The 27092-nt window shown below is 48.5% G+C and overlaps 2 protein-coding genes across 2 annotated transcripts in view; one reads left to right on the forward strand and one right to left on the reverse strand.

Annotated features, from left to right (window-relative positions):
* Positions 1-5494: 5494 nt before the first annotated feature.
* LOC144121556 (aldehyde dehydrogenase, cytosolic 1-like) overlaps positions 5495-27092 on the reverse strand; it is a 77643-nt gene continuing 56045 nt past the window's right edge. Inside the window, exons 2-13 of the mRNA XM_077654828.1 lie at positions 24601-24773; positions 21756-21860; positions 15168-15308; positions 14572-14698; positions 13458-13519; positions 10707-10949; positions 9716-9818; positions 8008-8198; positions 6811-7133; positions 6125-6199; positions 5760-5799; positions 5495-5640 (exon numbers count right to left, since the gene is read on the reverse strand). Of these exons, the coding sequence (XP_077510954.1) occupies positions 5608-5640; positions 5760-5799; positions 6125-6199; positions 6811-7133; positions 8008-8198; positions 9716-9818; positions 10707-10949; positions 13458-13519; positions 14572-14698; positions 15168-15308; positions 21756-21860; positions 24601-24773 (1616 nt within the window). The 3' untranslated portion in view covers positions 5495-5607. The remainder of the gene's footprint in view (positions 5641-5759; positions 5800-6124; positions 6200-6810; positions 7134-8007; positions 8199-9715; positions 9819-10706; positions 10950-13457; positions 13520-14571; positions 14699-15167; positions 15309-21755; positions 21861-24600; positions 24774-27092) is intronic.
* The window catches only part of LOC144121554 (lysosomal alpha-glucosidase-like), a 101700-nt gene continuing 94700 nt past the window's right edge, over positions 20093-27092 (forward strand). Inside the window, exon 1 of the mRNA XM_077654827.1 lies at positions 20093-20345. Within this exon, the coding sequence (XP_077510953.1) occupies positions 20197-20345 (149 nt within the window). The 5' untranslated portion in view covers positions 20093-20196. The remainder of the gene's footprint in view (positions 20346-27092) is intronic.

Below are 27092 nucleotides of genomic sequence, written 5' to 3' on the forward strand. Positions count from 1 at the left end.
TAACCACGGAGCTTGGGCTTTGCTACAATTGAAACGGTGCAGTTGGTGCCGATGCACCTGCGGCTAAAGCGCACGCCCATGCCACCGAAGAAGACATTGATGCGACTTGATCACCCCTACGAGGAAGCGCAAAGCAAAGATTCCGACTACGGGTTTCGCAACACTGAAGACCGTCGTAATCATGGTGTCAAACTCACTCCACACCGTCTAGGTGCGACCCTACGAAATTCTTCCAGCCATCGCTTCAACGGCATCATCATCATCATCATCATCATCAGCCTAATAACGCCCACTGCAGGGCAAAGGCCTCTCCCATGTCTCTCCAATTAATACTGGCCTTTGCCAGCTGCGCCCACCCTATGCCTGCAAACTTCTTGATCTTGTCCGCCCACCTAAATTTCTGCCTCCCCCTGCTACGCTTGCCTTCTCTCGGAATCCACTCCGTTGCACTTGAAAACCAGCGGTTATCTTGCCTTCGCAGTTCATGCATATATCCCTCCCCAAGTCCATTTCTTCCTCTTGATTTCGACTAGAATTCCATTAACCCATGTTTGTTCCCTCACCCACTCTGCCCGCTTCTGGTCTCTTAAGGTTACACCCATCATTTTTCTTTCCATGGCTCGCTACGTCGTCCCTAACTTAAGCTGAACCCTTTTCGTTAGCCTCCACGTTTCTGCCCCGTAGCTGAGTACCGGCAAGATACAGCTGTTATACACTTTTCTTTTGAGGGATATTGGTAAACCTGCCGCTTATGATCTGAGAGAACCTGCCGTATGCGCTGCATCCCATTCTTACCCTTGTAGTTCCCTCTCATGATCCGGATCAGCGGTCACTACCTGCCCAAAGTACACGTATTCCTTTAGCACTTCCAGCACCTCGCTGCCAATTGTGAACTGCTGTTCCCTTGCTAGACTGTTGAACATTACTTTGGTATTACTTTGGTATTCATCAACGAGTCGCAGATTATTTAGGTATTCTCTATTAGCTCTTATTCTCAACTGTTCCCAGCTCAGGCCTCGGAATACCTCCTGTAAACAAGCGGTGAATAGCATTGGAGAGATCGTGTCTCCTTGCCTGACGCCCTTCTTTATTGGAATTTCATTGCTGGCTTTATGGAGTACTATGTTAGTTGTGCAGTTGCTATATATATCTTCCAGTATTTTGACATACGGCTCTTCTACACCGTGATTCCGCAATGTCTGCATGACTTCTGAGGTTCCCACTTCTCGTAATCAATGAAGGCGATATATGGGGTTTGTTTATTTTCTACGCATTTCTCTATCACCCGACTGATAATGCGAGTATGATCCATTGCGGAATATCCTTTACGAAAGCTTGCCTGATCTTTATCGAACCGCATATACGGACGTGCTGTATTAAACGGTTGCCGAGAATGAAAATTCGTCTGTGTGAGTCATTATAGTGACTGGCGTACCTAACATGCGCACCAGACAAACTTTATTTATTCGCGCTACTATCAGCGAAAATCCTCCTTTACCCCAGTATTAAAAAAAACACGTTCTCTGCTCCTCTCTTCTACTCGTATCTACACCCCTCGCTTGGTCGCGCTCAGTGCCCGCACTCTGGGGACCTTCCAACCCTCTTCAGCATGGTATAACAGTGTCAAGCTCTTCCTTCGGTTCTCCAAACCCCCAAACATTCTCAAACCTCCTGGGCGGAGCGGCTAACTAACCACATTTAGAAGAGGATAGACTCCACTGGACCCCTTCCTCATCAGGGAACGAGAAATAGCCGTGTAGACCTGAAGTAAGACACACATCCCAGCTAGACTAGCCTATATGTGCCCAGAAGACATATAACCACACTGTATATTATGTGGAAAGATGGATACCTTTATCACATGGTATGGGAGTGCCAGGGAAATATAGAATTTGAAACAATTATAAATACAATGACGGAGGACTGGGAGGCGGCGCTCTTCAGCTCCGAGCCCGATATCTAGCCACGGATGGTGTGCAGGGACGAGACAGCAAGCGAACTAATTAGATTCCCGGACTAAAGGACCGACCAGCCAGCTTAACCAACATCATGAATAAACGTTGTAACTCGGCAACGTTACGTGTCAAGTTCTGCGAAGAAACCGCCGTAGTTGTTGCCATTTACATGTCGAAATAATCGGGATTCGTCGAGAGGGTCGTGATGTGACAACCACACTACCTCGCGCGCGTAATTCAAACACCCCACAAAGATCACACAGTACAATAGTGATGGCGCCACTACACAATTCCTCACCGGTCTACAGGGTTATGATGTCACTCGAAATGGTCGAGCCGGTACTCAATCATCTACCCCTTGTGTCGTCAGCCGGGCGAGCTACCCTCGGACCAGTGAGGAATGTTTGTTCAACTTGGTTAAAAGAAGGCCCTATGTGTCTTGCGGTAAGTAGAAACCAATAAAAACAAGAATGAAATAAGAGGAGATAACACAAAAATGAAATAATCTAAATATAACAAACAAAGCCAAAAATGCAAGAAAAGAGAAACAAAAAGAACAGTGTCCATTTCTGCGAAGTGACATTCAAAAGGGACCCCAGGCCTCTGAAGGGACCGATTAACGCTACTGCGTCATACCCTTAGGGCGGAGCTTAAGTGTCCCTCGAATTTTCAGTCAATCAGTATACGCCATAGTAACTTAAAATTCAGAAGTTTGCGGGCATACGGTGGCGCAGCTGGCAAAGGGCAGGGTTACTTGAAGAGACAGCCCTGCAGTGGGCGTTGTCAGGCTGATGATGATGATGATGATAATAATAAAATAATGCACTGCTTTTCCTTCACTGTTCATTACAAGAGGTAAATTTTTCAAGGGCAGATACTGATTTCCTTTGCGATCACATTTTCAATGCTAACGCAAAATATGCAGGCGCCTTATAAAGTGTAAAGCGAGCTAAGAGACGAACGCGTGATATAGTTTGTGTCATCCGCATATGCATCTATGTGTAGTGTAGCGAGAAGGCGATAGGTATTCTCCTCCAGGAACTTTCATGAAGCTGTTCTGTTCGACTCCTTATTGGTCATCCTCACAGTGCTAACAACATCCACTGTAGGACAATGGCCGCCCACTTCCAATCAACACTGTCCTGTGGCAGCTGCGGCCACACTATAGCCTGCAAACTTATTCGCCTAATCCGCGGACGGGACTCCCTGCCATCGCCTGCTAAGCTTGCCTTCTCTTCAAATTAACTCCGTTACTTTTACAGATCTACAGTTTGCAGACTGAGACATTTCCCGCAGCACTGGGGTAGCACGGGTACCGTAAACGGATTATCAGTTCTTTTCTCTGCGCATTACGTACGCTGCCTTTATTTGCTTCCGCTCCTTAATTGCACATCAATATCCACTGCCGAATTTATTGTTTACGTATGGCACAGCTGGACCGGCCACTCCGCCTCCGGAACTTGAAACCGCTCTACGGCCCCGTTTGGCTGCACATACCGACGGCATACTATACGACCCGCGAACTGGGCCAAAATCCTGGGCTCAATCATGACTTCTACGCCACAGACACAAGCGCGGCTGGAACATGAGTAGCAGTAATGAAGTGTTTCTTATTTTGGCTCTTTGCTTGGCCCTTAGCATGCATTAATCGTGACGTTTTACAGAAATAGCTTCGAAATGACGTAACATTCTTTGTCACACTCGTCTTCAAAACACTCGCCAAATGTTAAGAAACGGCCACCTCCATCAGTACTGTGTGAAACGGGAAAAATATTTCTGCAAGTTTTGCTTGCATGTGTTTAAATGGTCCGCGCCCCCGTTCCGTAGACCCAGCAGGGAGTCACTTCCATGGTTACGTGTTTTAAAAGTACATCGCCTCCGAAGCGATGATTCATACTCTCGGCATATGTTCAGGGTGGACATGGTTATTTGCTACGAAGGGGCGACATCGTAGTTGTGCTGTGAAATCAGTAAACTGCTTTGAAAACTTTTGCTTTCGTGTAATCCCTACGGGCGTTAATTGACTACTTTTCACCCCAGTCGAGTCCGCCTGCCGCGAACTCCCCCTTTGTTTGCAAACATGGTGTTGGTCTATACATCCCTTGAAAGAGACGCTTCTCGTAGGAAAACCATGTCGGCATTGGCTCCTCCCGAGATTAGCCATGGTTTCTCTCCCTATCGAAAGATTTAAATCGCTAACGATGCAGAAGGAGCCATACAGCACTGCCCAGTAGCAAACCCTGTGGGCTGTACACATTTTTTTTAACGCAGACTGTACATGCGTATACTTCGATGTCTTCCGAATATACACTGCTTCGCAAAGCCCGGATAGTTGGCCCTTAAAGACGCTTTGTGCACAATTTCGCACTTTGATTACCAGAAGCTTTTCTCAGGGTGTACCCTAGCTAGCGAAGATTTCTTTGCTTCAGACAAATTTAGCATCCTTCATATTGCGTATAGGTACCTTTTCATGTGAGCTAGCGAAAGCCACAACTGATATTGCTGAAAAACGTTGAGCATGGCAGTGATGGTAGCCCGTACATCCTCCACTATGATCTAGCAGATTTTTCCACCCTTACCGGTGACAATTATGTTTCCTGCATTTCGTTGGAGAACTATAAAAATGGGCTTTCTAAAGGTCTGGATATACTACTGAGCCGGATTTTTTTAACTGAAGAGATAAATGTCGCCACATCCATTCGGCCTCAATCTTTGTTCGATTATGCGCTGTCGTACCACGCAAGATCGTTTGCCTACATAAATATGGCCCCACGGAAATTACTGCAACGGTTTACCTGCTCGGAACCTCAGCCAGCAAAACGGTGCAAGCAGGAAGATAATCTTTTCATATAGCGCCATTCGAAAGGAGTCTTTCCTTTTTGAGAGCTGGTTTCATATACGTGTTCGTGCTACATCAGACCGCCAAAGTATGCGTTTGACTTGAACTTTGGTCCAGCAGATACAAACGAGTGCGAGCGCTTTTCAGCTTTCGGTTATCAAGACCGCCAAACATTGTTTGCACTCACTTTATACTTCCCTGAAAACCTGCCTAAATCTTGGTGCGGCATTTCAAAGCTTAACACAAGTTGCGCAAGGCAGGCATTTATGAATCAAAGAAAGCACGCGAGACAAGAGCGGCAGCCACAGATTTGAATTTTGGCGTCGCAGGGCCTTGCGAAAGGTGAAGATCGGCGATGAATTAAAACTGAGGACGAGTAGCGAAGACGATTGTGAATATTTATAGCGCAAGTACACCTGAGGCCAAAGAGCGCCATGGCACAGTGTGTTTTAGTCTTCTCAAGGTAGGGTTGAAGACCAATTTCCCCAAGAATTTCACCTAAAGGAAGCCGTGCACCTGACCAGGGGACAGCTTGTTCCCATTGTATCAGCGGTGCGTACCCGTTGGCACCGGGGATCAAACCCCGCACCTCCCGCATGCGAGGCGGATGCTCAAACCTATATGCGAGAAGTGCTTGTCTTCCGTTCGTGTGCCTGTGCTGCATTAGGCCGAACTTGCCATTAAAATGTACGGCCCAGAATTGAGAGCGGCTGTTTATTTCATTTTATAACAAATGTGAGCTTTCTTGAGTATAAAAACGAGGGAGGACAAAGGCGCGTTCCGACTTCCTTCCAGTCAAGGGCGAGGAGTGCCTTACGAGTGCTTGTGCGGGATCTTGATCGTGACCTGCGAGAAGCAAGAAAAGGGCACAGGCATCAACGAGAGTTCAGCTAGAAGTCGGTAGACATTAAACGCTATGACCGGGCAAACGCTGCGCAAGTATATTAACACGGAATGTCACGTACCGTCTTTGTCTCGATGTAGTTCAGGATACCGTCCTCGTTGCTGGAAACAAAATGCAGAACGCAGGTTAGAATCATGCGCAGATAAATGCTAGTGGATGTAGCAGTGTGTATCACTAACATAAGCATCAATGGGTTACAGACTTTTCACATCAAGATATTAGACACAGAAAAAGGTCTGTGAACATGAAGGAAGGCTAATATTTAGAGCGAACAAGACATGCAGAAATTAAAGCACTCAATGGAACTAAAAAAATGCACTCTTCCTTCACCTCGTCGCTTTGTTGTCAGAGAAGGATAAATCAGGTCGAAATGTCATAGCATTGCGCATACAAAAGCAGAAACCGAACAAATGCAAGATAGCTCACCATTCACGGTGGAGGCCAGACATCTTGTAGCCGCCGAAAGGAGCCTGAACATTGGCAGCGAGGTAGGTGTTGACCCTGTCGAAAAAAAAAAAGATTATAACACCCATGCTTGGCTAAGGTTCATGAACTAACGCACTCGAGCAGAGCGCTCTGCAACAAGATCACACTCAGGATAGTATCACGTTCAGGTAAGCACTACATCGACTTTTACTAGCGGCCACCAGCCTTTTACAAGCCAAGCATGCCTTTTGTAGGCAGCGGCGGCTTCTATTCCTGCTTTCAGCTCCCTCTAATACGACTGCCCGCCGCGATTGGGATTATCTACGATTTCCCGCAGGGTTTAAACCGGCAAACCTCAACCCACCCTTTTGCTTTAGAGTTACCTCGATCCGTGCATATGCCCACTAGCCGCATGCCCTACCGTGGCCGGTGGCGCTTACACGAGTTATACAACCGGCTCTCCACCGGGCAGACTTGTTCATGGAAAGGCATCTTAGCGAGGCGTCAGCGAGATATCGTCCTGTAAGTGAAGCTGGAAAGCGAAGAAGTCAAAAGGGTTACTGTGCCAAGCTGCCGCAACTGGAGCTAAGGCTGAAGTAACTCAACCGCTTTAAGTTCCGTTTCGCCGGTTCTCACTGACATTGAGAACGGATAAGAAAACGTTACAAGCGACAGGCGGCACTTACCAGACGGTGCCAGCCTGCACGCCGTCAGAGAAGGTGATGGCAGTGTTGAGGTCCTTGGTGACGACGCCGGCCGCCAGACCATAGGTGGTGTCGTTGGCGCGCCGCAGAACCTCATCCATGGTCTTGAACTTGAGGATCTGCTGGACGGGGCCGAAGATCTCCTCCTTGGCGATCCTCATGTCGTCCGTCACGTTGGTGAACACTGTGGGCTCGACGAAGTAGCCTTCGGTGCCGATACGGTTGCCGCCGATCTCGACCTTGGCGCCCTCCTTCTTGCCCGACTCGATCAGGCCCAGGATCTTCTGGAATTGCTCGTCGTCGATCTGCGCACAGAAGTCAATCGGGTCGTTACACAGGGACGTCGTCGCTAATTTGAAGCAGCTAGTTAAATCAGTTGACAGCAGCACGAGGAAAGTTTCAGCATGGGCTGCTGTTGCTGAAAAAATCGGAAAGGCTTAAGCGTGAACACTTGCTTCTCATATATGCTCCTGGTAGCCGGACCTCACTCTTTGTGAACACGCCTTCCTGCCTGAGCAACGGCTTGAGAAGCTCTTTGAGGAAAAATAAGGGCACAGGTTCTTTGTAGACTTCGAGCGTGTGCATGCCAGATCATGCAGAACTCTCAACATGCACACTGCTGCTGTCTTTCGGCTACGCTTAGCAATGTTGTCAGCCTGGCCTCACCTCTATTTACTGTGGTTGGCTATGTCAAGCTATCAAGAGCTTGCATAGTTTCAGTGACAGAGCATTCCATGACTACAGCGCGACGAGCGGGACATCGAAGAACGGGACACAAGAGAGAGTTGCGAGCTTGCGCTGTGTTGTGTCCCTGCGTGTTTCCTTCTATGTGCCGTTCGTCGCGCTGTAGTCATGGAATATCGTCGACAAATCGCCCAACAACTTACCTTGTCGACTAAGAGCAGTAGGCTGTAGGCGGAAATGAGCCGGAGAAAACTATTCCGTTGTGGCGATTTTCTCTATGCTTGTGAATACGCTTCTATTGCGACTAAACTTAGCTCGTATCCTAAGCTTGTGGCTAGATTCAAGCACAAAAAAGTTTAAAAAAAAGATAGCACGCTGTTGGAACGACGGCAAGCTAACATGGAAAAGTTGAAACGTTGCCCTGAGCTCTCCGATTTCCAGTCTTAAAGAATAAATTACGCCAACTTGGGCGGCGGTGAAGTGCTGTTGCCTCACCTGTGGTCCCTGCTCGGTGGAGTCTTCGAAGGGGTCTCCAACCTGCGTCCTAAGGTGAGCAGCCAACTGCTTCGCCTTAGCGACAAACTGGTCGTAGATGTCTTCGTGCACGAAGAGCCGACTGGCAGCTACGCAGCACTGGCCCATGTTGAAGAACAGACCCACGTGAGCAATCCTGGCAGCCTCGTCCACTATGAGAATAGAAAAAAAAGGAAGGCCATTGGTTCAACGGCAGTCGCCGGAGGAGGCACTGCGAAGGTTAGATATGTTTGCTTCTTGAAAGAGGCAAACGTTATTACACGTCGCCACATGTAATTTTTTAAATGGCTAATTAAATTAACTGTCTTAGAGTGCATGTCTGGGTAGCACACGACATCTTTAAAACGTTCTCACCGTGGATGGATGGGATAAAATGGATTTTCGACCAAATTAGACGTTATCCAAGAGGTCTAGCGAAGGACGCACTTAAGTGCGTCTCAAGAGGTGTTTAATACGTGCCTTATTGTAACTGAATTGTAGGCGTTCGCTCTTTGGCCGGGAAATAATTCCTTTAGGCTTAGCTGCGCGTGCGGAGCGGCAGGAGCGCTGGATGCCTGCGCACGAGTCACTCTTTCCATGCGCGAGCAGCGCTGCATGACGTCACATAGTGAAGGAGCGGAAGACGGCCGAAGTGATCGGCGGGAAGGCGTGTTCGCAGGCGTGAGTACACGATTTTAATCCTCTACTTGCCAAAAGAAGCACTTTCGCTCTTGCCAAGACGTAACTGGGTTGCCGCGCCTGTGCAGACCTGTCGCCCTTTAGGCAGTTCTTATGTGCATTTGTCCGTAGCTCTTGCGTCTCGCAGTCAGTGCCTCTAAGTTGGCGCGCCAAGCATGGTGCTCAAAAAAAAAGAAAACATCTCGCTTTCGGACTTTTAAAGCCCCAAGTCATACTATACCATACCGTACCGATTAACAACGTTTCGACACATTTATTGCGCGTTTTTCGTTTAACGCTTGTTTTTGTGTAGACACGTGTTCCTGTCAATTAGTCAAGAACTTTGCGGCTTATAGAGGAGCCATCACGGGAAGAGGAAATGATCGGTGCCTCACGCAGGCCTTGCACATAGGCGGGAAGAAGTCATTGGTTTCGTTGCCTCGTTGGTTCACAGGCACGGCCATGCATAGTTCAACGCGACTGGAGTAAACGTAAAACGAGTTTTTGGAAAATATCGATATACTGAATGGTGCTGCGGAAGTTCACTATTGTTTTTATTTCGGGTATGCTGTTTCCTTGATCACATTACGGGATTGTTTTGATTATTTACCCGAAGCACGTGCGGCTGATACTAACCTCAAGCTTGAAGCGTGCACAGTGTAAAGTGCTAGCTTGACATGAGAAGACAGTGCTCAGCGAAAGAGAACCGCTAATTAAATTTGCGGGTACAAACTTGGTGCATGAACTCATTTTGTAAAAGTCTTCCAACTACCTGCATGAATATTAGCAAGGAATTGTTGCAGCCCACTTCGAGACTATTTTTTTTTACATGTAGGAGTCTGATTCTGCAGTATCTTGCCACTGAGAGAGACGAGCCATATATCAGCGATTTAACATGTTCAAGATCTGAGAACCAATTTTCCTGGAACATTATTTAGCAATTTGTTTCGTTGGCATAGTTGCCTTAAAGACGCCTTCTATTTCATTTAGTGTTGTCTTAGCGTGAACTTACAATCGGCATCGGGGAAGATGACCAGGGGGCTTTTGCCACCCAGTTCAAGGTTGACCCTCTTGGTGTTGGACCTGCCGGCCGCCTCCTGGATCAGCTTGCCCACCTGCGCAGGGGAGAGAGTGCGTGTGGGTTGTTGCGACGGAGCACAATGGCGGAAGGATCCGGAGCAGAATGAGAAAGGATTCCCAAGCTATTCGCGCCTACTCAACGTGAAGTAATAGCGATACCAGTTCATCACCGCCGCATCCCACAACATGAATAATGAGGACGCGTACAGCAAAAGAAGCACAACATGAAGAAAGCCGGCCTCCTTAGCCGAAAGAAAAACATCTGAGCGATTGGTTCCCAGAGCAGATTTCATATTTGTTGGCGCGAACACTTCGGTATACCTTTACATGGCATCTGTTAATAGTCTTTTGCTGTTTAAAATTTTGTCATATTGATGTCACTGTGGTAACATGGGAGGAAGTTCTCGAACTGTAATCTAAAACAGTATGTGTCCTTGCAAATCTCAACTGTCGTACTCGACGAAAAGCTGCGAAAAAAGCAGATTGCAAGGATGCACAATTATTGCCGTTGTATACATCATTTCTTGTGAACTGCATGAAAAAGGCACGATATTATCCTGCTGCGAAGGCATCCCGTCCGGAAGATAGTGCCTTTCTAGGCGAATCACCATCTCCCTCAAATGCCAAAGCAGTTCACGCACGCGTTCCCATTCTTATTTATCGAATGCTGCTTGCGCAGACGGTTGCCGCCTTTCCATTTCACGGTGTCATCTGTGGTAATCACCTAGTCTTCCCTTCCCCTGTACATCAAGGCCGTTGTAAAACACTAGAAAAGAAAACACATTCTCCATAAAGCACTGAAAACTTAGCACTAGTCGCGACAGTTGAAGGTATGGAATCGCGAAAGAGCGGCATGTTATGGCCAGAATTAGACCGCAGGGCGAGGAGCAGAACGCAAGAAGCGGTACCCCATGTACACCCACCTCGGTGGATCCGGTGAAGGAGATCTTGTTGATATCCGGGTGTTCGGCGATGGCGGCGCCCGCGGTGGGGCCGTAGCCCGGCACCACGTTGACAACGCCCGCGGGGATGCCGGCCTCCTTGCACAGCTGGGCGAAGTACAGCGCCGTCAGCGGGGTCTGCTCGGCGGGCTTCACGACGCACACGCAGCCGGCGGCCAGAGCGGGAGCCAGCTTCATGGCGATCAGCACCACCGGGAAGTTCCACTGTGGACACGGCAAAGAAACGAAGGCTGTGATCGTACGGCGGGCTTCGTGCGAATATGGCAGGCTACACTAAGTAGAACTGAACGGCCATAGTGGTTGCGAGTGATGCGCTCGAGATGATACAACGGTTTAGAATACGCCTAGTGCGTATCCCAACCATTACCGCTGGCGGGGGGCGCTCGCAGCGCTCATGTGTCGCGCACATGCATGGTCAATTTAAGGGTGGTGACGACAACCTACTCCGTTTTTATTCCCATATAGTTGTATTTCGTCTTTAGAGTCGAACAGTAAGCGAAGATGTTCCATTAGGAAGAGGTAGCGGTACTAACAAGGCTGAAAGTTGAGATAGTTTGGACACGGCAATTCATCCAAAACAGCGCTACACGGACGATGACAGGGGGGAAACGGGATGGAGCTCCCAGCAATGCCGGCGGGTTAACGCATTCCGCTCTTAAGAAGTTATCGATTTCGATTGCCTGGGATATGCAACACGTTTCCTACAGTGTTGAACTGCAAAGACGAAAGGCAGGCTTAGCACTGAAATATGGCACAGAAAATTCGAGTGCCAACTTATCGAGATATTTGAGCAAGGTAGACGTTTTATGTAGCGACATGCGTCTAACGAAGCTACAGTGATTCGACAAAGGCTTCCAAAGTATATATATATATATATATATATATATATATATATATATATATATATATATATATATATATATATATATATATATATATATATATATATATATATATATATATTTCCCGAAAAAATTCCGAAGCATAGGATGCTTGCAATTGGGAGATAGTCTATTCGGCGACACTCCGTCGCGACCGTCGCCACTCGTTAATAATTATACTGAAACTATACTGTAATATTGCTAATTCTCAATTGATTATTAAAGACCAACCCTTCGGTGGGTAGTGCTAAGGGCAAGCTTGTACAGTCTGAACAGAAAGAAGTACAAAGGAAGCAACTTGTCCTCTAGCACATAACCTTTTATAAAAGGCAGTCAGCTTACTCCCATCAAGGCGCATTAATGTTTAGAGTGTAGCCTCGCATAACACGATGTCATGTCAGTCTTTGAGACTGAGGAAACGTTCTTCTCTATTGCCCTGCAGAGTAAGGAAGTCGTTTTTTTTTCTGCACACGTAAACTGAGCGCATGAGGTACATAGGAAGCCCAGTGCAAACACAACGTCCGCCAGTGACGTGTTCCACTGATCACGACGTTACTCTACCACCGGCCGGCATTTTTTTCAGCATCGTCGCTCTCAAAAATAGCGGACACGAGTTTGCGATTACTTACTTTATCTGTGCATCAAGCGACGAATCAAAAGGAAGTTCATGCTGTGGTGCAATGGAGAAGGCAGTTCGAATTTGGCGCCGCAGCATTTGCAACGCGCCAATAGCCGACGCTGCGTTTACACTGGGCTTCCTGCACGTCTCACGTGCTCAGTTTCGGCTTTGTGAGAGAAAAAAACAACCGGATTTTGTCGCGCTGCAGGACTGCGGAGTTTTCCTTTCAAACACCGATACGGCATTGCTTTGAACGTGGCTAAAAACTCGCCAATGGCATACTAACCACTGGATTGCCAAGTTAGAACTTCATTAGCAAGTTCATTTTCTATCTAAACAATATGCTTACTAAGTATCTGACGTCTGCTGTAGGCTTAGAGTGTGTTCCTGGAAAGATTTTCATTTTTAGGAATGAAAGTGCTTGCTGAAGCATTCGATATATTCGTGAAAGTTTACAGGATAGACAGGATAATAGTGATTATAAGCGCGTGCGCCCTGCCAGTCTCTGACGCTTCTTCAGCACGAAGGCGCGCAACTATTCAAACTATTCTATTATGCGCCAGTCCACAGGTACGGGAAACCACTACATTATAATCCCCTATGCCGTTTGTTCCCCATGCACGATAAGTGCAGCAGTAGCACCACGTGTGGTCGGTTTGTGTGTTGAAGGCGCGCCGGCTACTGTGCAAAGCGCACCGTCGCAAAAGCTGCAAACGTTAGAGGAAGCTCAACACCGCTTCCACGTGTACCCTAGCCGCATCGCTGCATGCCAGCAGTTTCCCGAGTGCATTCGCCACCTGCAAACGCGATACAGCGCCCCGCATCTGGCTGCGGCTACACACTACTACCATCAGGATTCTCCTCGGCAACAAGGTTAAAGCGGGCGTTTATGAGAACAGGCGTCTTGCACTGCTTGTGTTCTTGTGCTCACGAACGTTAATCTCAGCACGCGAGAAGCATCGTGCGGCCTTGGCTCAAGCACATACGTATAGAGGCTATAGCAATCAAGGGCCGCCAAATCATTCAGGTAGGGTACAGGGGCATGCCAAGGGCACTACCTTCGTGCCTACATTTTTGAAGGTTATTACAGGTACAGCTGTTTTGATTTTCAAGGGAATAAAAAATCTCGCCACGTGTGCAGGGAGTTTTAGCGAACAAAACACCAGCAATCGAGGGTATACGCTCGTGCTCGGCATGCAGTACGATACTCACGGGCAGGATTTGACCGCAGATGCCCACGGGCTCGCAGCGAGTGTAGGTGAAGTAGCTGCCATCTGTAAGAGGAGAGGGAAACCACAAGGTTAGCTCAAAACGTGTTGCTCCCGAACCCCCTAAAAACAGAAATACGGCTGGACGGACGCCGCGCTTTTCCGAGCATGGCGAAAGGGTCTTAGTAGTCGCGTCAACGTGTTTTCTAAACCTTTCTGTAGCGGTGGCGTGCTGTCGCAAATGTGTTTTAGAGCCGACTTTTTGGAGCCACTTCTTTTGAAGCAAGTGACAGCTACGTAGACACGATAAAATGTTTCAAGAAAACGCTATTTCCATCTAAAGAAAAGACATCGCGAATGTCAATGATTAAACGGGTTGTAAGGTGTGTGTAAGGTGTATGTGTGTGTGTGTATTACTGCAACCGCAATAGTGATGCAAATATAAATTGTGCCTTCCCGTCTGTTAGGCAGGCGATATTACGTCTATTTCAAGAGAGAAGGGCTATCTCACTGTGTGGATTTCTGCCCAGGTTCTACAATCAAATATTTTTAATTCAATACACCGTCTCTTGAGGAAAACTTAGGGAGTTCATGCCATCTCCGCCTATATATCACCGAGGCGCAGGGATGCTGCCTATATAATACAGCTGCAGGCGCTTTGTTCAGGGCTTCGGAAGTGGACGGCTCAGAACAGCTGCTGGCCGCAGAAGCAGAATAGACCTGCCGGAACGAGTATAATGAATAATGCACCAGCTGTTGGCTACAAAGTAAGAAGATGCATATTCAAGGGATTTCCTAACACTAACTTAAAGGTGCGTACTTATCCGAGACGCGTAACCAATCTAACGGAACAGCGACATGAAAGTGACAGGCTGAGAGCACTACAGAAAGGTCGATGATGTTGGAAACGAAACCCATATGAATTCCAGGTCAAAGAAAAAGCGTAAACTTGTGTAATGTACGCTTGTCACATGCCCGGTGAACAAGAAAGCATCCGATAGCGCCGTGCTAAAAAAGGCGCATTACATTGAGCGACAAGCACGTTCTTTGCGAAGCTGTTGATCTCCAGCCCGACTTTGAGTGGTGCTTGGCAAGTGCATGCATTACCGAGTACGTACCGGCGGGGATCGTCTTGCCGTGAACCTTGTCGGCGAAGCCGGCGTAGTAGCGAAGGTGCTTCATGGAACAGTCAATGTCCTCCTGGGCGTACTTGTACGGCTTGCCGTTGTTCAGAGTCTCCAAGCTCTGCGAGCATTTGCAGCCACAATTAGTCTAGACCTTCTACCAGGTGTCTGTACAGCCTGGAAGCCAGTGCACTCGCTGGCTTGCACATTGGTCTTAATTTGTAAGGCGCCACACACACAGACATGCTTCAAATGGGGAAACGAACCCCGAGTAGGAACCGTGGGAGCTTCCTGTAGCTCACTGCAGAGCGCAGACAGTGCAGGGCGGACCACACTAAACGGGAACTCTTCAGAACGTGGTTCCGCGTTTCAAGCAGCGCTAGCTGCTGGCGAATTTTATAACTGTTTGGACTGACATTTCACTGGAGCTGCGCCAGCAGCGAGAAACCACGTGGTCAAGTGCTACCGCTAAGTGCGGTCCACCCTGTACGTTACCACCATACAAGTATGGGTGCAGTGAAGATTGGAGGTTCGGCGGAAAGAAGTGTTAAAAATAAAGCAGCGTCATGAAGCATAAGGTTTTTACGCACGGCGATGTAGTCACGGTCGCGGTCCAGCAGGTCGGCGAGCTTGAGCAGGTACAGTGCCCGCTGGGAGGCATCGATGGTGCGCCATTCGGACTTGAGGTCGAAGGCAGCCTTGGCCGCAGCCACCGCCTTGTCAATGTCGGCCTGTAGACAAGAGTAGGGGAGGGTGGGTGGTGGTGTTGGAACAAAAAAAATGCAGGTTAGACACTCCGCATTCCTGAAGACAGACAACGGTCATGAGGAAATACACATACAATAGAAATTAACCTAATGAAATATCGCTGTGCTGACGCAAGCGCCTTCATCCGAAAGAGCCAGAAGAAGATGTACGTTGATGCTGCAGATGACCGGCATGCTAGCCTTCTGCAGGACGCGACACGCACGTATGAGTCATGTGTATCCTGCACTATTCATCGCTCCTTCGTCACCCCCAACAGCACGGTACGGCCCAAATGCTCATTCAGAGAGGTTGCTGCCGCCTCTTGTTGCGACATAGGCGCAAAATGTTCACGTGAAAAGTCCGAAGCAGGAGGCTCGCCTTCATCGGCGTTCTCTCTGGGGAAGAGCCCGCATCGGTCGTGTCAGTTCAACCAGGTCGACGCGGCCGTGGTAGGTTGTTGTGGGCCTAGTAATTTACCACACAGTGTTGTGAGCATCAAGAATAGTGTGAAGTTCCGAGAAATACTCCACGTGTGTTCGGACCTTGTGCCACGGGTGGCGGAATTTTTTTTTGCGATTATTTTTTCCAGCCTGAACGTAGCATTTCTTTGCATGTCGGGGGTTCGCAATGGGGTGGGCGCGGGTGAGAACACATGCCATGCTCAGCTGGAAGTGATATGCAGTGCGCGTAGCTATAGAAGAAAAGCAAGCACCGGGAAAGTGTGGTACCTGGTCAATGGAAGAGGAAGTGCCGGCGATAATAAACAACCACATATAGTTAATATAACGGCCCTTGATCGAAAGCAGCCACCGCACTCCCACGATAACCACGGTGGCAGGCATTTTGGTAGCACCATCTGAAGGCCAGATGCTAGCCTGCGGACAAAATGGCATACTAATATGGCAAGAGCGAGCTGTACCCATCCCGCAATTTTAACAGCTAAGGTGATGCGCAGGCATCATTAAGCGAGTGGCATCCGGTGCGGTAGCCAAACTTGAAGGTGACCACGATAACTGCACAGTAATGAGCTGGGATTAAAAAGAAACAGTTTAAACTAAATGCAGCTGCTATGCCTTGCCACGAGCAAGTGGGACGGGCAGACTTACGAGCTCCTGAGCCTAAGGTCCTGGCGCTCCAACGTAGGATGGCGCCGAAATCAGATATCAAAAGTAGTGAACGAAGGGAGTTAGAGCTGCATCAGTAAGATTGAAAGGTAGTGTGAAGCATCTCATCGCAATGTGAAGGCGGATGGCGGTAAGTGCATTGCCATCGTTTTAGTAAAGTTATCCCCGAAGAGTACAACAGGCGGCGACCGAAAACTGAAAGTTTGCCGCCGCGGTGGCTCAGTGTCGCTCGGATGCTGCCCCGAAAGACGCGTGTTCGATCCCGGCCGCGGCGGTCGAATTTCGATGGAGGCGAAGTTCTAGACGCCTGTGTGCTGTGCGATGTCAGTGCACGTTAAAGAACCCCAGGTGGTCGAAATTTTCGGAGGTAGAACTTCACTACGGCGTCGCGCATAGCCTGAGTCGCTTTGGGACGCTAAACCCCCATAAATCAAACCAAACCAAACATTTCTCTTTCCGATCCCAGTTCGTCCAATTGCACAAGTGGGGGAAAAAAAGACGAGGAAGACGCCTCGTGCCCTCGAGTCTTATCGAGTCGTTTCTCTCACGTTCTATATATAGCCTGCCCTTGGCATGACGCTTCTGCGTATGCAGTTGGCGCGAGGGTCCGCAAATGACAAGAAAAGGAGACAACGGGTCTGAGAGGAACGCCCAGAGTACGACGATACCAGAGGGAGGCCCTCAACCCCTTCCATGCCAAGTCAGACTGAAAGATTGCGAAAAACTGCTAGCGAGACGACGACCTGAGAAAGTGTAAACGAAGCCAATTGAATAGCTTTCTCTCTCTCTCTCTCTCTCTCTGCTTCCTACTATCCTTAACAGCCACAGGCGGACGCCGCCACCGGATGAACGCCCTTGCTGATCCTGACGCCTTCGCAGCCGTGGCCGGCGCACTTCGCCAGTCGCGAAGCGACGCCTGCTGGAAGCAAGCCTGCGCGCTGTCTACAGGGGGTGGCGGCACTTGACGAGACACAGATAACAAGGAAAGCGCGCCAGCAAGCGCCGGCGCTGTCGCCGCCGGCGCTTCGGACAGCAAAGAGGCTCTCACTTGCGCGCGCAAAAGACCAAGCAAACATGAATGTTTGGCTGGCTGCCCGAGTCAATTTTGCTTTCGCCTTTTCAGACGGAGTCTACAGCAGAAACAGAGATCCAACCTCTGCATCCTACGTGCCGTTTATAGGAAGATTCAAGTTTTTTTTTTTTAGCCGAGCAGAAACCAGGAAGTTGAAATGCATACTTTCACGCGGAGACTTGAATGAACATCTGAACAGGGAGGCTGCTCATGCCGAATGAGAAAAACGAAAATTTTTCGATGCAAGAATACCGCCCTTCTGATGTGCTACGCTGAAGCTCTGGCGAAACAGCGAACAGTATATCGCCAAATCAAACTTAAAACGATGATTGGACAAATGAATTAAGAAAGAAAATAAGGGTACTGATCACCCTTGATCTCGTACACTTTCAGGAAACGGCCCCTGCAGAACTAAAAGTTACGCCAAACTTCACTGCAAGGCAGTGAGCTAAATACGCGACGGTCATTTCGTTCACTACATAACCAATTACAAAAGCCGAACAGAATCGAAGTTTTTCGGGTACAAAGCTAAAATGATGACCGAGTGGTTTACATTATTACTGTCTAGCTCCATAAGCTTGGGACCGAAGTACGGCACTCAGTCCCAGTTATGCCCATTCACTGCCTGCTGCATGGCCTGCTAGCCTGTTCATGTTTTCGTTACGAGTGGTACGCGAGCCGCAGAATTTGAGTTAGCATATGCCACTAGACTGCATATCGGGGCTGGTTGACTTCCTTGAGGGATCACAAACACACTGGTGCGCGGTATCTAAGGCATATATAGTGCGGCAATGTTGCCGTCTGGCGCTGTAGTAGGAGATGTAAATCTAGATCTCGAATAGGGGGCCGCGCTTCGTCTGTGGTCGTATATAATGAAAGAATGGTTGAGCACTTGGCTGACTTTGTTCCACGTGGTCGGACACACAGAATACAAATCGAAGCTTCAAAAGCGACGCGGACGTCGCATCAAATTTGCACAGGTGGGGACCGTTTCGTGTATAAGGTCGACGTTTGATGAACGAGTCGTCTGAGCGGTCTATCCGTGCTCTGGTTCACGTCGGCGAATGCACGATAGATAAGGTTCTCGTACATGTTTTAGCCTAGCCTCGCACGGGGGCGCGCATAAGACGACCAGATAAGCACACGCGGAATTCCACACGAAAAAAAAAAAAGAAACAGCGAGCGAAAGACTTCAGCTCTCGAGGGACATGATAGCGTTCCGCATAGAGGCAAGCGATAGGTGTCGGCATTGCAGGATCTTCCCTGAATCGAGCCCATTGTCGCTTATCCGATGTTTTCAGTAATCACGCTATACTGTGCAGCCATGAAGTCCTCGACGCGGTCTGCAGGGATCCTGGATACGCCGACGATGGGGCAAGCTAACTCGGCACTTTGAGCAGTCCAGGATAAGACCCTTCGCACAGGACGGTGCGCACGTGGACGAACAATAGGAGATATTATGTATAGGCGTCAGACGTCGGGGTGCCGGGCACATCGAAAGGAAAATGAAATGGAAGCGCAAGCATTTCGAAACGTTTGCTACAAGCAAGATGTATAGGAATGAACGATTGTCAGAAATATCTGCCCTTCAAAGTACAGATCGAAGCGGCGGCCGATGAGGAGTGCACGCACACTTCTTGACAATTTGTCAGCAGCTGATTTTTACTGCGCTGACAGCGGTCAGTGCTGCAGCTTCCAACAGGAACCTCGCTGGACAGCTCTACTGTCACGCTAGACCGGCCATGTAGCACCGCGCGGAGGGACGGCTGTCATCAGTGAAAAGAGCAGTCTGTTTTCCAAGGGATAAAATGTCCACACCAAAAGAATGAAAGCACATATACATCGAGGTGATGAACTGCTTGTCTACAGGATGGTTACCCAAGGAACCGGTTTCAAAGCTCTACAAGATCCACCAGAAAGCTTTTGCCGGCTGTGAAATATGTCTACCCATTAAAACAAAAAAAGGTCTTCCTGTGCATGTGCTCTCCCATGTAACCGAGAATTCATCGCCTTTGTGCGAGTGCGAGTGTGTCAGCAAAGCATTGCATCGCAGTTTCTTGAAAAATTTTGTTTCTACTTGAAGCGGGCCCGTGATAGCTGCGATGACTAGAAGCAAAAAAAAAAAGACATTGCTTCCTGCCTTCGTTCCAAGAAATTAACCTATAAAGAGATTCCGCTGTATAGTCTCGATGTGCGAGAAAATATTTTCGTTGCAGAATTTTAGATTTTAAAACAACGGTCAGGTGCTACACGAGGATTGTCAGACTGAAAAAATAAAAAGTACGATACAGCTGCAGCAAATAATTCATCGACTTAGCGAAGGTAACGACATTTTTTTTACAGATAGAGCCAAGCGTTACGAAGAGAAGAAACTAAAATGCACCAGGACACCCATAACAACAGAAGAGTGTACAGCGTCGTGTACTAGGCGGTACCAGGCGGACGCACATCTCTAGGAATCTGCCAGAAAAGGCGGCGTCCGGTGCCCCGGATACGCCAGGTGTATCCGCAGGCGTCTTTCTTGCTCGGAGGCAACTACGAAGCGAGGAGAACCGCGGTGCCTGAAAGCCGAGAACGCGTCGCGAGCTCTCGACCCTGGGAAAGTCTCTCGGTTGCGTTGGACCACAACGCCGCCACAGGAAGCGTGACGCAGGCAACGGCGACCGGAAAGATATCATGTCATCGGCGGCGGCTCGACCGGTGACAGGCAACGGCTACGCGGCGAGTACGGAGAGCAAGGCAGGCAAGACGCGAACCAACCAGGCTTCGACACTCACTACCGCGGCTACGGAGACGCCGTCGGAGGCTCCTGCCAAGATGCTCAGGTTAGTGGCGAATGATTGCCGGTAGGCTGAGCTTCCAGCTATCAATAGTGCCGAAGTAGATTTGGCGCAGAGTTGAAATGTAGCGGCGATTGGAAAGAAAAAAAAAGTGAAAGCGCTTGTTTAATGCAGTGCAGGCGAAATGCCTCGAACGAAGGACTAAATATCATGGTATAAAGGCCCCTGCACTACATAAGGGCTGTGGGCGGAGGCCTACGTCTGCGGTCTCCATGTTACTGTGTGTCTGTATAAAGGCTTAGAATGTGGAACTATATTCTGAGCTTTATTCTTGTTTCTATGGGTGTAGGGTAATTCGAATGATGGCCCTGCGAGCTGAAAGTAGGGCGGCAGGAAATGCGGCGAACAATAACCAGAAAAAAAAAAGCCGTACGAACATTGCAGGAAGTTATTGTTTCTTACCGGAAATGTACAGCTGGGACGTCTCCCGTCGCTCGGGCTGTATTAAATATTCTCCAAAGAACATACGCTCAGTGAACAAGTGGTTTTCCTACTGGAAAGTTGTGCCGACGAAGGGGAACCTCAAACAACATAGAAGGTCGTCCTGAACGCAGGAGAAAAACATGCGGAGGGGAGCTGAATGCCGGGGTTTGTGTTGTACTCGCAGTGTTCGGTGCACGCTATGAGACACCTGTACATACCAGAGCGACTTACGTGTGGAAAAACGCGTGTAAAGCAAAACAAGCACCTTGTAATTCTTAACGAAGGCCGCATAGGAGGCCTGGCTTGCATAACTGTGCGCGTATTGACGAATTAATAGTAAAAGAACCGGTAAAAAAACATTCCATGGTAACTTAAGGTATACTGTATATATGGATGTGCGGGGATGCTATGGGCAGAACCGGAAAGCGGAACATTGAACAACGGAAACCACGAAGGTCCATAAGTTAGGAGAGGGAAATGAAGGCGAGAATATGCTCCGGTGTTTGAGCACGAACATGATCGTAGATCATTCTACGGGGTCTTGTGTACATGATTCCCAGCAGCGCAGCAAACACGGACAAACGAGAAACTAGACGAAACAAGCGCACTAACGCTGTAGAGCGCTGTGGCGCTCTAAAAAAAAGCGCCTGTTTTCTCTAGTCTCCCTTTTGTCCATGTTTGCTGCGCTGCTGTGAATCATGAATAAACACGAACTCGGCCAACTTTGTTCACTCATCGATAAAGGCCTTCCTGTGTGCGCCGCCGAATGCCTGAAACCAAGAGCCGCCGACACCTGCGCGTGCCGATTTGCAAGAAGGTGTGTGGGAACCTACTGTCAATGAACTAGACGAGAATATGGTAACAGGGGAGAGGAGGAAAGAGCGAGTGGAACACTCATTGTGTAGGAGAGAACGTATACAGCAGGCTAATACGCCGGAGCCAGGCTGTCCGGCATGAGAAAGAGAGACGCACCTTGTCACCCTCCTGGACATCGGCGATCTTCTTGCCCGTGGAAGGGTTGTACACGGGGAACGTCTTGCCGCTCACGGAGTTCACGAACTCGTTGTTGATGAAGAGCTGCAGAGAATAAAAAGAGAGAGATTGATGGATTTTTCGGCTCCAAAGCAATAATGTAGGCCCGCTGTTGCAGAGAGCTCCGGATTGGCTTTAGTCACACCTCGGGTTGCCCATTGAGGGTGCACCGAAATCCGAACACATTGCCGTTTTCGAGCTTAGCCTTCGCCGTTATCGGGGACTGTTGAGTAAGCCTAACGCCGCAGGCACCGAGCCATTGTGGAGTGTAAAAACAGTCAAGTTGCAAGGCTCATATAGGTAGAGCTTCGAATTCGCAATAACCGTTTGCAAGCAAAGGAACCGCGTTCATAATGCGACTGAGAGTTAACATTTTAGAGGACGTTGATTGTCGGAAAACGTCTGGCCCAACACTGAGATATTAGAATAAGCTTTTCGAATAAGAAGTTTAATTGGCAGTAATGCTTTGTCCCGCTTGCTTTCTCCACTATCGTTTCCGTGTTGCTGTTTCCCGACAAGGAATCTTTTACGAGCGGCGTGAGTGATAACCGGAACAGTCATTAAAATGCCTAAGAACGAGTAAAACGGAATTCGATCAACGAGAGTTCCTACATAAACTGCAAGGGACAGCTGTCGGATATGCTGTGGCGGGGCTTGTCACGTAACGTTTTGATCGTGCATACTATTCTTTTGTTGGAATCGCACTTGCACCATCACAGCTCTATGCGAAGGCCAGATCAATGCTAGACGAGACCACGTGGTTGTTTTGGCTCTGGAGCTGGCACCTGTGTCCTTCTTAGGCACACGTGTATGTGGCTATCTCGCGGCTACAGCTAGACACGCGCTGAGAAGAATGGCTTAATCGCAAATAATCAAACAGAAATACTGCAGCCAGACAGGAGACGCTGGAAATAGAACCGCGATTAAACAAGTCGTTTGTTGCGCTGGCGTTAAATGGTGAGAAAGAAGCCGATGCGGCGCGACTAAGGGGCAAGCGTTTGTTTTCGATGGACTGAACGTTTGTGATTATTTTTCTCTCTCTCTTCTTTTTAATGACTGTTTTGAGTTCTCGCCTACAGCCCGTTCGCTTGCCTCATCAAGCGATGACAAATGATACAAGTTGTCGAACAAGCAAGAAAAAAAAAAGAGAAAGCGTCAATGCACAAACGTTTTTAGGGAAAGAAACCAGTCACAAGAGCAGCGGAGGATTGTGCGGTTCGCTACGCCACTCACGTAGTGACGTCACAAAAGTTGCAGCGCTTATATAGCGCAGGCTATACATGCATTATTTGACGAGATAATTCAGGTGCTGGCAATAAAGATAAAGAAACGAATTATTCGGTACATTTAAAATAGCTCCTAGTATCAATACAGAGCTATCGTTAACTGAAGGCTGTTATGAGCATACGTTGAATGATTATTCTCAGCTATCTCCTATACTGAAACATGGAAAGTGTGCCGTCAGTTACAGCTAGTTAACGGTACATTTTTAACTGTACAGCACCTTTATGGTGCATCAGCAAACATTGGATTGTGTCAAAGTGTGGGCATAGGACAACGCAAAGGATTTAGAGACCAGGGCGTTAGTGAGAAAATTAGTTCATACACTTATTTTGCAATGTGGTAGGGCAGCGGACAGAAAGGGAGGCGCGAAAAATGAATGACATAACTGTCTAATAACGCATAGTGTATGCGCCCGTTGGAAATGTGAACACACAAATGACTGGGGGAGCGAGGATTGAGAAAGCTTACGGAGATCAAAAGCGTGATCACACATGGAAAAAAGACGGCGCGCGGGTCTCCGATGGGGCGTAATGGGCATAATTTAATTGAACTGCCGATTTCACAGTTTCTGGGCATAAAGCGGTTGGCGTGTTTCAAGGCCACTTTATGTTCCGAAGTGTTCAAAAGAGAATGGTGTAGAAGAACATGGCTTCGTTAAATCAGAATTAATTTTCATAAAAGAAAAGTTTGATTAAGCTCGCAGTGCTGACTACCTAGGCAGTTTTGCGTTCTTCTAACGGCCCTGTTGTGGCCAGGCATCGAACCTTGGACAGTCCCTTGATGAGAAAAGAGTGCTCCAACGCTGTGCGGAGGCCACGCAGTAAATCATGCTATGCCAACAGTAGGGATTTTTTCCCGATGGTGACATGTGTACAGTTGCGGAGCCAGATTTTTAATGTGCGAAGCGTGCACTACAAGATGGAATGTCAGAACATGTGTGCCCCAGCAGCACCGTAGTGTTGTCTTCCGTTGATTCATAACGGCAGAAACTGTCACTAGAAAAAGGCTGTGATGGTTTGTCGTTATTAAGCTCGACGTTTACGCTGCAGGTTCAACAATAAAGCATGAACAGCTCGAACTGTTATCGAGAGAGGTGGCGGGAAGATCGTCTATAAAGCACAGTCGAAACGGGGATCGGAAGCAGCTAGCGAGCAAAGCAGGAGCTCGGAGAGGCACAGATGGCTTCGCAGCAGGGGCCGGGTTCCGCCTTTCAACGCCGCCAAGCCCGGCACAAACAAAATACTTGCGCGGCACAAAGCAAGCCATCCGGCATCTGCAGAAGCGAGCTCTCTTGGGAGGACGTGGGCGTACACTAAGGCAAGGGGAGGGTCGTCGACCTTGGCCCGGAGTCGTCGTCTAAGGAGGTGAATTACAACAACAACAACAACAAAAGACGCGGCGTGCTAGCAGCACAAATTTAAAGAGAGGCGCGGCAGAACCAGCAAAACATGGCACGACGAGCAGGCAGGGTCGTCGTTTTTTTTTCCTCCTTTCGCCTTACCTGGGTGAACTTGATGGGTGGGTTCCTGTTGGGGGCCATGGCTTCCGAGGGGTGAGCGTCGCTGGTGCGGTGGAGCTGCCGGAGTACCAAACACCGAGTGGTGGAGAAGACCGAGCGAGGGCCGGCTTTTATACCGGCGCGCTCTCCTAGGCCGTGGCGCTGGCGGCGTGCCTCTGCGATAAGTGAGATAAACAAGAAAGGAAGCAAAGAGAAGAATGACCACATGTGGCGCCAAGGAAGGAAACAAATCGCTGCTGCTGCCATCTGCCGCAGTTTGGAAACAGCTTGTGCGCGCGGATCACCGTGGTGCGGATGTCGCCTCCGAGATTGAGGCTAGAGTGGCGTCAGTCGCGCATCTCAGAGCGGGCAGTGACGGTGCGCATTTGTTTACAATGTGGCTACGTTTTATAGTCAAGCTACGACGTGGTAAGAAAAGAGTGGAAGGGTAGACGCGAGTTTCTGAATTCTAACAGACAATGCCGGAGCAAAACACAATGTAATATAAAAAGACCGCTTTCATCAGCTTTTTTCAAATATAAACTTGTTTCAGATATTTCGGAGGACACATGTGGCCGGTGTACCTTTTGAAATCAAGTGCATATGATTAACTGTTGTAATTGATTACAGGTTTCTTTATTTAGCGGTGCTACGACCACTGCTTAGTGCGCTTCCTCTGCGAAAAGCGAGAGAGGACGAAATACAAAATACGGCTAAATAGGTATCAATGAACGAAATAATTCTGCCTTTGGTTTTGGCTTCAGCACGTTTACGAACCCACTGATGGGAGCACGTCGCATTAAGAATGGCCCACGCACAAAACTTAGTACAAAACGGAGTTTTGCAAAAGAAAGCCAAGGGGCACCCTCCTTTACTGGCACACAGCACATCACAAATGATAAGTGGAAAATGCGCCGACCCTTACGATCCGCTGTCTACCGTCTCTGTCGCGTTGCACACTAAGTATAAGCTACTGCCAAATCAACCAATTCTGGTTCCTTTGTAAAGTCAAGTCATCGACAGTCGAAGCATAGTGCGTGTACGACAACACTTTGCGTTGTCTGCAGCGGATTATACTTGAGTCTAAAAGAACAATAAAAAGATGTCTCTTTCAGGTTGGCAGCAGCACTACCTCAGAGTCCTTTCTCGCCACCACCCAACAACTGCTCCTTAAATATATGCTCACTACTTTTCGCTATGATTATTTCAGGTGACGTGATCAGGTATGCACACTTGTTAAGCCATACCTTCTCTCTTTTTTATCGTGCAGAAGAACAGAATGAACGAAAAAATTTCCTGCTGATTAAACTGGCCGTGTAACTGATCCGGATCATGAGAGGGGAATAACTAGAATAAGAATGGGGTGCAGCGCATATGGCAGGTTCTCTGAGATCATGAATGCAAGTTTACCAATACCCCTCAAGAAAAAATTGTACAGCAGCTGTATCTTACCGGTATTCACCTACGGCGCAGAAACGTGGAGGCTAACGAAAAGGATTCAGCTTAATTTGGCTGCAACAGGAAGGCACGCAAGTGTCCTCTTCACTAGCATTTGTGGCCACCCAAAAATGAAATGCTGCCGTATGATAGTGCAGACCGCCAGCGTGGGTGGATTGAAGTCTGTAGGCAAATACTCATGTGGAATCCACTCGTGTGGGTCCAGTGCTGTCACAGCTGCTAGATCAATAAAGTCACCATTTTGTTGTGATTGAACACCCCCACCTTTCATCAGGCATCCATGATAGCAGGAATTTGGGCTCGCCAGTGCTGTGGTGTTGGCATTCCAGGTAAAGTACTAATACATTGTGGGGCCATGCTGAGCCTTTTAGCCAGGGTAGGTATTCTAGCAGCATTTTCAGTGCATATGCCAAGAACATCTTTGCATAATGTAGCTGTGGTTGAAGAGAGGCACCAAAAAATGTTTGCAGCTGTTGCAGATCTACTTTGCAAGGTATAGCACTTTGAAGCTACGCAGGTACTTTAAGTTAAGGACAACGCAGCGAAGTATGGAAAGAAAAATGATAGGTGTAACCGGAAGCGGGCATAGGGGATGAGGGAACAAACGCGAGTTAAGGACATCCTAGACGAAATCAAGAGGAAGAAATGGGCTTGGGCAGGGCATGTAATGCGAAGGCAAGATAACCGCTGGTCCTTAAGGGTAACGAAGTGGATTCCAAGAGAAGGCAAGCGTAGCAGGGGGCGGCAGAAGGTTAGATGGGTGAATGAGATTGAGAAGTTTGCGGCAATACGGTGGCCGCAGCTGGCAAAGGACAGTGTTAATTGGAGAGAAATGGGAGAGGCCTTTGCCCCGCAGGGGGCGTAGTCAGGCTGATGATGATGATGATGATGATGATGATGATGTAACTGCTACAAGTGTGAAGGAACCAAGCATGACGCTTTCACTCCGTCGTGAGTCATCGATGGGTCACGTAGTGCGTTCCAGCTGTGCGGCACGGATGCTGACTTACGCTATGAAGCCGTGGGACAGCTTAGAT

The sequence above is a fragment of the Amblyomma americanum genome, chromosome 2, assembly GCF_052857255.1.
Source record: "Amblyomma americanum isolate KBUSLIRL-KWMA chromosome 2, ASM5285725v1, whole genome shotgun sequence".
NCBI lineage: Eukaryota > Metazoa > Arthropoda > Arachnida > Ixodida > Ixodidae > Amblyomma > Amblyomma americanum.